The sequence below is a fragment of the Macrobrachium nipponense genome, chromosome 15 (assembly GCF_015104395.2).
Source record: "Macrobrachium nipponense isolate FS-2020 chromosome 15, ASM1510439v2, whole genome shotgun sequence".
Classification (NCBI taxonomy): domain Eukaryota; kingdom Metazoa; phylum Arthropoda; class Malacostraca; order Decapoda; family Palaemonidae; genus Macrobrachium; species Macrobrachium nipponense.
Genome location: NC_087208.1, coordinates 16,714,286 through 16,724,940, shown reverse-complemented (window position 1 = coordinate 16,724,940; position 10,655 = coordinate 16,714,286). Strand labels below are relative to the sequence as shown.

The window sequence follows — 10,655 nt, the reverse complement described above, 5'->3', positions numbered from 1 at the left end:
AGCAGGACCGGGGCCATGGAGATTCAGTCGCAAGTCTCTCCGAGTGCACAGCCTCCCAAGGAAGTCATACATCCACTGCTACGAAGGCGGAGTCAGCTCCTTGTTGCGACAATAGCACGGGGTGAGAGAAGGGATTGAGCTGCGGCTCAGACCCCCCTGCGAAGATCAAGCTTGGTTCTTTGTTAGAAGCCATGGTTGATGCCTCTGTCTCCCGGGATAGAGCATCGGGAATGGCTAAAAGGATTTCTCCTGTACAGTGCACTTTGCTAGGGGCTTCGGCCTCGAAGAGTACTGGGATGCGTCATGAGGACGATCCCGTCTTGCCAAGAGGGAGTGTCAGTGCAGCACTGCTGGCAAGTCTGTGGCTCCCACCAGCGCTGCTACCAGTCGTGCTGCTTACAGCACGGCAAGATTCAATGCATTCTCCTCGGTAGAGTGCTTCGTCTTTATGATCATGCTCGCCTAGACTCACACACTTGACACCATCGCAGGTTGGTGAAAGGGCGTGGCTCACTCTCCCTGGCAGCAGCACTGGTAGGCAGAGCAAGAGCATCCGATCCACCTTTCCTATTACCTCTACTTCCCGTTGAGTCTTCTCCATGGGATTCGGCGGCAGCAGTCTACGTCCTTAGGGTTTTAGAACCCCATCAAACGTACACTCAAGTTGTCGAGGATGGATCTAGGGGGTCGCTGGGGAGTAGATTGGGAGGAATGATCCCTGGAAGGACTGAATGATCCTTTGCCAAGAGACTTGAGCAACCCCGTGATACAGAGGTCCTTTGCGGAGATTGTCACGCTGATTCGTCAGCACAACGATCTTGGGGAAGCAGTGGCGACCTCCTCTGCTGGAGACCGCCCCTCCTGCCTTAAATCTTTTTGGGGACCCAAGAGTGAACCTAAGGCTTCGACAGGACTTCCGTGGCCAGCCTTGGCTGATGAAGTGTTGGATCAGGTGAATAAGTTTCAGAACAGGAGAATTCACTGAAGTCCAACCGATCGGATAGACTGCTTCCCCCTCCTCTACCACACCATTGGCGCTTTTACACGCCCTCGGAGAGGCCTCTACCAACCAACCAGATGGACCCAGACCTGGTTTGTCTCGGTCCGCGTCTGTCATTGCAGCACCTGACTAGTGAGAGTATTTCTCAATCAGCAGGAGGCAGCAACACTGGGAGCCACCTGCATGGCGGCTCTCCAAGTAGTCTCTTGGCTGAACTGTGGTCTTTCAGTGTACAAGGTCACTGCTTCCTCTGGGGCCATTATCCCAGGGGAAGACTCAGCTTTTGGGAGGCTGTGTCAGTCAGGGGGTAGGGCTACTACCTACCTGGCCCACCAGACTGGTAACCTGGTGCTCAAGAGATGTGACGCTGTCCTCTCACGAGTAACCAGGTCACTTGGTTCTGAGTTGGTTTTGGCCTTAAGGAACAGACCTTGCTGGGTTCTACCTCTCTCTTTAATAGAGAACAGGTGGATACTGTGGTGGACAAGCGGTGGGATGGCAATAAAGACCGGCTTGTTCACCAGGCAGTAGCGAAGGCTTCTGTGCCTTCACGTTCTGCTGCGGCTAGACCTTCAAGTCTGGCTAGCTCTTCTTTGACCCTAAAGAAGTCCTCCGCTTCTAAGGGATCCCTTAGCTCTACGTTGGCTGAGTGCATTTCGCGCTCGGCTACCATTCCGGTGGTCCGAAGTTCGATTCTCGTCTCGGTCAACGCGGAACTAGAGGAATTTATTTCTGGTGATAGAAATTCATTTCTCGATACAATGTGGTTCGGATCCCACAATAAGCTGTAGGTCCCGTTGCTAGGTAACCAATTGGTTCCTAGTCATGAAAAAATATATCTAGTCCTACGGGCCAGCCCTAGGAGAGCTGTTAATCAGCTCAGTGGTCTGGTAAAACTAAGATATATTTAACTTTTTTCTAAGGGATCCCAAAACACCAAGCACTAGTAGAAGTGCAGAAGATGCTGAGCCAGGGTGTTGTAGAAGTTGTGTTGGACTGGTCTTCCGGGTTCTACAGCCGAATCTTCTGGGAGGTTGGAAACCAGTCATAGACCTTTCTCCCCTGAACTGATTCGTTCGCCAGACTCAGTTCAAGATGGAGACAACACATTCAGTGTTGGCCTCTATCAGGGAGAATGACTTCATGCTTATGGTGGACTTAAAGGATGTGTATTTCCAAATACCCATCCATTGGTTGTCCCGCAAGTACCTCCGCTTTGTCCTTGGGGAAACGGCCTACCAGTTCCAGGCACTATGCTTCGGACTTTCGGCCACGACTTTCGACCACTCCCCAGGCGTTCAAGTGTGTTCAACCTGGTCTCAGCTTGGGCACATTCGCATAGAATACGTCTTTTGAGGTATCTCGACGACTGGTTGGTCCTGGAGACCTCCCGCCTGAGTTGCTACAGGACAGGGATTGACTTCTTAAGTTTTGTCGGGATCTAGGGATCATGATAAACCTAGAGAAGACGGATCTCAAACCCAAGCAGAGGATGTTGTATCTGGGCATGCTGATTGATACGGTAGCAGCAAGGGTCTTCCGCTGACTTTTATATCAGCAGACTCAGAGAGGCAGCGTGGCTATTCCTATCAAGACAGGAACAACCTGCTCGGCTCTGGCAAGTCGTGATTGGTCACCTGTCATCATTGGAGAAGCTGGTCCATCATGGGTGCCTTCACCTTCAGTCTCTCCAGTGGAGACTGAGGGAGTATTGGTCCCAGTTACAGGATCCTCAGTCCCTCCTCATTCCTTTCTCGCAGGAAGTTAGAGAAGACTTGGATTAGTGACTACACGGCAGGAGCCTCATTGTAGTAGTGGATCTGTCCACTCCCCCTCCTGACATGCTCCTGTTCTCAGACGCATCGAACAAGGGGTGGGGCGCACACCTGGAGGAGTTGCTGGCTGCAGGAGTGTGGAACCTTCACGACAGGTGCCTTTACATCAACATCCTGTAACTCAAGGCAGTCTTCCTGGCCCCCCAAGAGTTCCAGGAACGAGTGATGGGACACTCCATGGTGTTGATGAGTGACAGCACCACAGTAGTAGCATATGTCAACAAGCAAGGGGGACTTGCCCATCTCAAGCTACACCAGTTGACAATACAGGTACACCAGTGGGCAATAGCTCACTCCATAGACTTGTTCGGCACCCGGTTCAACAGGAAGGTGGAAATCTTCTGCTGCATTGTTCCAGACCCATGGGAAGCTGCAGAGGATTCGTTCCAACAGCCGTGGGACAACCTAGAAGTCAACGCCTTTCCCCCGTTCTAGAAGTCTATGCCTTTCCCCCATTCTAGAAGTCTATGTCTTTCCCCATTCTAGAAGTCTATGCCTTTCCCCCGTTCTGCCTGATTCGAGCCATGATCAGCAGGATACGGATCACACAGAATCTTAGAATGATTCTGGTGGCAGGTATCCCGACCTCCTGACTTTTCTTTCCGAGGAACCGAGAGAGATGCCCCTCATGGCAGAACCTGCTGTGTCAAGCGCATGTCCAACGGTATCACTATCTTGCGAGCGACAGGCTTTTCTTGTCGAGCAGTAACAGAGATGGCAGGATACCTCAGAAAGTCCTCTACAGAAGTATACCAGAGAAAGTGGGCCGTCTTCTGTGGTTGGTTTCGTAGATGGGGTATCTCCCCGGTCAGAGCCACTCTTCAGCAGGTTGTGGACTCCTAGTATACCTTTGCTGAGAGAAGCTCCTCTCTGTCTCAGCTGTAAAGGGCTACAGGGCTGCATTGGCCTTGGTCCTAAAGCTGAAGGGTGTAGATATCTGGTCTTCCTTCGAGATATCCCTTCTCATGTGGAGCTTCGAGGTCTTGCCCACCTAGGGATCTCAGGCCTCCTGCGTGGGATGTAACTCTTGTACTACAGAGCCTGACTCGTGCCCCGTATGAGCCACTTCAGGAGTCAGACAGGGATCTGACCCTCAAGACTGTCTTTGTGCTGGCCCTGGCATCGCCAAAGAGAGTAGAACTACATGGTCTTTCTTTCGACGTCTAACGCTTGAGGTTGGGGATTAGTTACGCTCGACTTCATCCTGGATTTTGTAGCGAAGACTCAGAATCCATTGGTCCCTGACACTAGGTTCGAGACCTACATCCCCTCCAGGACTTGCCATCTCCGGCTTGAGTGTTGACGACTCTTCGTAAGCACTGGTGGTTCCAAGAGAGGTGCCCAAGAACACTGTCTCCTTCTGGCTTTGTAAGATGATCAGGAAGGCGTATTCTGCTGCTGCTGACAGCAATGGTACACTTCATCAGGGGCATTGCCCCATCCCTCGCATTCCGTAAGAACCTGTCGGTTCAACAGGTCTTCAAGGCGGAGGTCTGGGCAAGCCAGACCACCTTCACCTCTCATTACCTACGGGATATTGCCCTCAGGTCAGGTCCTTGGACACCTTTTCCTTGGGACTGGTGGTGGTTGCTCAACAAGCTGTGTAGCTTACCCAGCTGCTCTAACAGGACAGAGTCGCATCTCGTCTTGTTGTACAGTATAATTGAGTATGAATGTAGAGTGACTGGTTCTTCATCCCTTTCATCCGACTCTTTTTCCTTCGGGCAGAGTAATGCAGACAGTTACATGCTGGACTGAGCATAGATGCAGGTAAGACACTCCTTAGAGTAACGTACCTATTACTTGGTTAGAAATAGAAGCAATTTCCAACCCTTCCCTTACAAAGAAGGGAAGGGAGGGGGGCCTTGACGTAAGACAAACCCGTAACTTGTATTTGCCTTATAGTCACCGACATATGGTTCTTCACTCTCCCATAAGGGCCACTCGCATCTTTCCCTTATGAGAAAAGGCCAGAAGACTGACTCTGATCTTGCAGTTCCATAACACTAATCAGAGGTCAGTGGCTGGATCCTATTCCTTGTTCTTAATGATCAGGAGAGGAACCCACGTAGCCTGAACTCTAATCGGTTCACTGGAGCTCACTCAGATTCCTCCCTCCTATCAGTGAGTCTTCCTATTGTAAAGGACTGACGGTTTGTATATCATGTAGGAACAAATCACAATTTTTAAAAGTAAATTGTATTTTTCCTAGATATACAAACCTAGGTACTTTACTCTTAGTGCCCACCTCAATCTGTTACCTGGGCTGAAAGCAAACTGAAATGTTTACATCTGGCTGGAGAGATTACCGACAACCAAATCGGTAGTTAACTACCAAACCATCTTGTTTGAGAATTCACCGGCCATGTCCAGGCTACGCCTTAAGTAATTCCTATTGTAAAGGACCAAGTTTGTATAGTTAGGAAAAATACAATTTACTTTCAAAGATCTTTTATTGACAAGTACTATTTTGACAGGAAAAAAATATTGAAACTGTTACTTCCAGGAGAAGAAAGGCCTAACTAAAAATTGTTGGGTTGGCAACTGAAGTGACAGGACTGTCAAACATTACCAAAACACTGGGAAAATGGCTTCTCAGTCGCAATTCTCCATGTCTCCAATGACAGCAATGGGTCAAGGATCTGAGGTGTCTGAAATGTCAAAACTGAATCTGTAAACTTATGGAACTTAGACAGCGAAGAATAAGATGTCAAATAGGTGATGATAGCAGGAGCAAATCAATACTGGGAACAAGAGAAGTTGGCTGGGAGGTGAAGTAGGAAACCCAGGAGGGTTCACTTCCGTTAAAAAGCATGATCAGAGGAGGCAAACTGGAGAAAGTTCTTGATCTGGAAGAGGAAGTGTATGCAAGAGGTTAATGACAAAGCCACACACATATTGATCTTCTACTTCATTGTTTTAAATGTTTTACGCCTAGAAAACATTATCTGGAAAAGCCTCCAAATGGAGCCTTCCATGTCTAAAACCTTTTATATCATCTAATCATGAGCTATTGGAATTTGCTAATGTTCCCATGTGTACATTAGCACCAGTACCATAAACAGTAGATTACTGTACTTTGTCATGATTTTCACAAACAATTAAAAGATGTTCTTCTACACCCAATGGGGATACATGATCACTCGTCCATGACTGACCATAGAGAAACATCCAATAAGATTTTTCATATACAACAACTATTAAATTGGTGAAATTAAAACAAACATTTAATAAAGATTTTTATATTTATATAAACAGCATGTATGATAAACATTAAATGTCACAACAAAATTACCGTGAGATCCATGAGCAACATTAAACATATTCTATCCAAAATCTTTTTTTTTCCCTTTTTTTCTTACAAAATTACCTCTGAACCTAATAATAAAAAGTTTGTAAATTGAGGTGAGCATGGCCCATTTCCTAAATTAGCCTGACTAGCACGTAATATATCACATCCTGTTTGTGCTTGAGTGCAAAGATAAATCTTAAATGCACCGGTTGAAATCAATGCAACAAAGGATAGAGAAATATATTTACAGTGTAACTAAAAATACTGACAACAATGAGTATATACAAAAGTGAAACCATCTGACAACATATGACAGTAAAAATGTTTTAAGGAAAAAGAAAGGGAAAAAAATCACAGGACATCTATACCATTCATAGGGTTTTCAAACTTTCAGCACCAAAGTTTGGCATGGGCCCACTAACTCAAGTACTGACACTACTTTCAAAGCTGAGTTCTCATTATAAAAATATCTCCTTGAATATTATGTTTACACTTCTCAATAAAATAATAAATCTGTGAATCACTTATATTTTTGAGCCTCGACTACCAGAAGGGTTGATTTTCTGAGAAAAGGGATATACTTATAAATGAATCTCAGCTTGGTGAAAATAATATAGCTGTATTTAGAGACAAATTCTATGGACATGTATTAAAAATCTGAGCAAATCTTAAAGAGTGAAACTTTCAAATATCCCAAGACAGTAGTGCAATGAAATTCTGAGAGAGAGAGAGAGAGAGAGAGAGAGAGAGAGAGAGAGAGAGAGAGAGAGAGAGAGAGAGAGAGAGAGAGAGAGAGAGAGAGAGAGTCTTCATATGAAGAAATGGCAGTGATGTGTCTTGAACTAAAAAAAATGCTAGATGCTCCATGTCTCATTTCTGGTAGAGTTATGCAAGACTCAATGAAAACATTGAAAAAGCAACAACTGTAAACAAATTAAAAAATTTTATGAACTAATAATTTCTAAAAATGTGACTGTTGGATGCATGAAGTACAGACATTCAAGAGCACGTCGCTGATGCAAAAAGGTATCAAGTGATAGAGAAATACATAGAATATGAAGTTTCACTGCACTCTATCAACATCCTTCCTAGCAGCATGTTTAGCATTGATCAACACAAAAGTTTTTTACATTAATGACAAAAATCGGAGCTTTTCATCTTTGTCAAAGAAATAACAACTTTGTGGGTTAAAACATTCATATGACATTTAGTATTTGGTTACTGGGCTATGACTGGGTTGACGAGAGGAATGTTTGGAGAAATCTGGCTGCTTCTTAATTCATCTACTGATCTGTTTGGTAATTTGTGGAATTTGACAACCAATCACTTCACCCTTCTTATTCCCAATCAACAGCTGAAAAGTAGAAAAGTAAAGATTATCAATAAGTAAACATTCAAAATATTTACAGGATCATAAATGGCAGAAACAGCAAGGTGACAAAGAGTACAGGCTTTACAATACAGATATAAATAACCCAAAATACTTCATACCTAAGACCAACATCACTTAAGGTACGAGTGATTACCAACGATAGATGTTACTGTATTTGTGGTTAATATACCACAATCCACAGTAAGCTTTCTCAATGTTACAAGTTACAACACTATTGAAAACTTCCAAAATAAATGAGAAAAAAAATTATGTTGATATATACCACTTATTTTCTATAAAAACATCTTTTCATCATTCTTCACCATCACATTATATATGAAATACTACTGATAGTACCTGAATGAAAGTCAAATTACTGCATATCAGTGGTGGCATTATCATCACCAATATGTTACTACAACTTTTCATAGAAAAAAAGAAGAAAAAAAAAGCAAAAGCAAAAATTTCCCTTTTAATTTAAAAACAGAAGGTAAATTTAATAGAAAACAATTAGAAGTAACTATACTGGGAGTATATCAGTATTTATTTCACTAATGTAAAATTGATTCTGCATGAAATTCCTTTATAATTAAGAATGCTATAATCCTACACTTGTTAAGAACTGTAAAGGTTTTGGTGATGTTTCAAAATCATTCATAGGATGAACTATGTATAGTAACCTGATGGCTGCTATATCCAGTTTTTATTGCTTTTACAAACATCTTGCTTCTGTAATTATCTGAATGCACAGGGATCCAACAATTTCAATATAGTATGCACATTTCAACCAAACTCCTTGAGTGATGTCAGATGTTTTAGTTGAATACTTTATACATTTAATTTGTAAAATATGGGGATCCCTAGTATGCTGGGTTAAAATGATACATAAATATTTCATCTTGAAGAAAAGAACATATTGAAAAAGAGTTTCCCGTATTTTCTGTGTTTAGCTTTCAATCCCATCTTATTCCAAAATTTCGTTCCATACTGCTTTTCAATTATGAACAAAATGACATTTTTATGATAAAATAAGATTTTATGTATACTTACCAAGTAGTTACATAGCTATAGTTTCTAAAACCGTCGGGAGCTAGAATGTTTGAAATTTGCGGAAGCAACACCGTACAAAAATCAGTTGTTTATGCCCTATTATCCATGTGAGGGGAGGAGGGCAGGCTTTGATCATGTAACTACTTGGTGAGTATACATAAAATATTATTTTATCCTAAAAATGTCATTTTTATGTATGCAACTTACCAAGTAGTTACATAGCTGAATCCCACATTGTAGGAGGTGGGATCCATGGATATGCTCATAACTTTCAAAATTTAATTTCTGGCCTAAACCTGTGTCGCTCCGTGAAATGTTCCTTTAGCACTCATTTCTAAGGTATAAATATTGCTATAAATACCAGAGAAAAAAAGCTATATGGTAATGCCAGAATATTCTGGCTCGCTCACCTTTATTTAAGGTGTCGGTATGGTACTGGGGCGAGTGATACCACTACCAGAGATCTTCTGCCATTTAGTCTCTTCCTTTGTCAATTTCCCCTTTCAAATTAGGCCCCATACCAGCGCCATCTACCGCCCACTACCGCTACTACTAGCGCCTCGATAGCCATTCCTTTAATTAGCACTGTCATGTACACTTGTGTCTTTGACTGTAACGACATTATTTTGGAATAAAATGAGATGCTATAAACGCCAGGAATCTTCGATATCTAAGTTGAGTACTGCAATTATCAATTTATGTTTGTAAGGGTAGCGAAATTAATCATAAGTATCTTTTAGTTGTATGTTACGTAAACGGAGCCTAGCTTGCACCGCTCCCGAGTCAGCCATTACATACATCGCTACCCGTATCTTTATGACGATTTCCAATTGGTCATCTATACTAATTGTAGTCGTGTTGTTATTGATCTTGCACTCACTCAAGATATACTAAAATTTGTAGATATCCTGACATTTAATAATAGATATCCTTGGTTTGGGAAGTAGGTCAGATGGGTATTCCTTCCATCTCCCCCCCCCCTCCCCCTCCCCTCTTTTCCCTTGGTCTGCTCAAGGAGGATACCTCCTTCACCTTACCAGGGAATCCCTGAGGGAGGGGTGTAAGGCCCTTAGGGACCTTATTCTGTTCCATGAGCCTCCCTGGCCTACCTTCCCAGATCGTGATTGAAATCACGTCTCGGGATGGTTAGGCTAGCCGCTCAGAGCCACCTTGGCTGTCCTGACCAGATCGTTCCGATCGAGAGAAGGTTAAGCCAGCCGGTCTTTAAACAGAATTATGTACTTATCCTCATTATCCTTATCCCCTCTCGCGCCAGGGCTATTGTATAGCGTTTATTATCATATAAATGATTATATTATTGTATTATTGTAATCAGTGGGCAGTCGGTCTATAGACCGTCAGCCCCTGAGATCGATTGGATCCACTTCTGACCGTGAGGTGTTCCACCTGGCCGGCGGTAGTGTCCAATTGATCGCATGTGAGCAACCCCTCTAGACACCCTCCCTACCCCCTTTTATCTTGACGGGATGACATAACTCGCTAGCCCTACTTCAGGTAGCCATCAGAGTCCTATCCCCTCTTGCAGAGGAAGTGGGGGGGAGTAGTTATAGTCGGAAGGGGTACTCCTCGCCTTATGTAGTAGGAGTAGTACGATGGTACCTACCCAGAGGAGCCCTGGTAATTTCCCGGCTCGTTGGGATGGTATTAGCCACGTACTCTCTTCTCGCCTTTCCTATCCCCAGTTCCCTACGTCCTCTATCTGTCCGCCTCGGCGGATCCGGGATCCAGCGGACATCGTTAGTTATGCATATAACAAATATGATTCCTTTACGATCAGATTCAGGCCTAGGTTTTACCTATTCCCCTGTTTCGATCCCTAAGATGGACCTGGGGGATAGAGAGATAACATTGAAAGGGAACTGGGACTGGAAGGAGAATTTTGCCTTTCCTATCCTCAGTCCTCCATACATTATCTATCCTTCCGCCTCGGCGGGCCCGGGATACAGCGGAGATCGTTCAGTTATGCATATAACAACACGATCTCCCTTACGATCGAATTCAGGCCTAGGTTTTACATATTCCCCTGTTTCAATCCCTTAGCTAGACCCGGGAGAAAGAGAGATAGTGTTGAAAGAGAACTGGGAC

At 43.9% G+C, this 10,655-nt stretch overlaps 1 protein-coding gene across 1 annotated transcript in view; it reads right to left on the bottom strand.

The window, feature by feature from the left end:
* Positions 1–6,846: 6,846 nt before the first annotated feature.
* LOC135226627 (uncharacterized) overlaps positions 6,847–10,655 on the bottom strand; it is a 54,024-nt gene continuing 50,215 nt past the window's right edge. Inside the window, exon 4 of the mRNA XM_064266342.1 lies at positions 6,847–7,481. Coding sequence (XP_064122412.1) covers positions 7,407–7,481 — 75 coding nt within the window. The 3' untranslated portion in view covers positions 6,847–7,406. The remainder of the gene's footprint in view (positions 7,482–10,655) is intronic.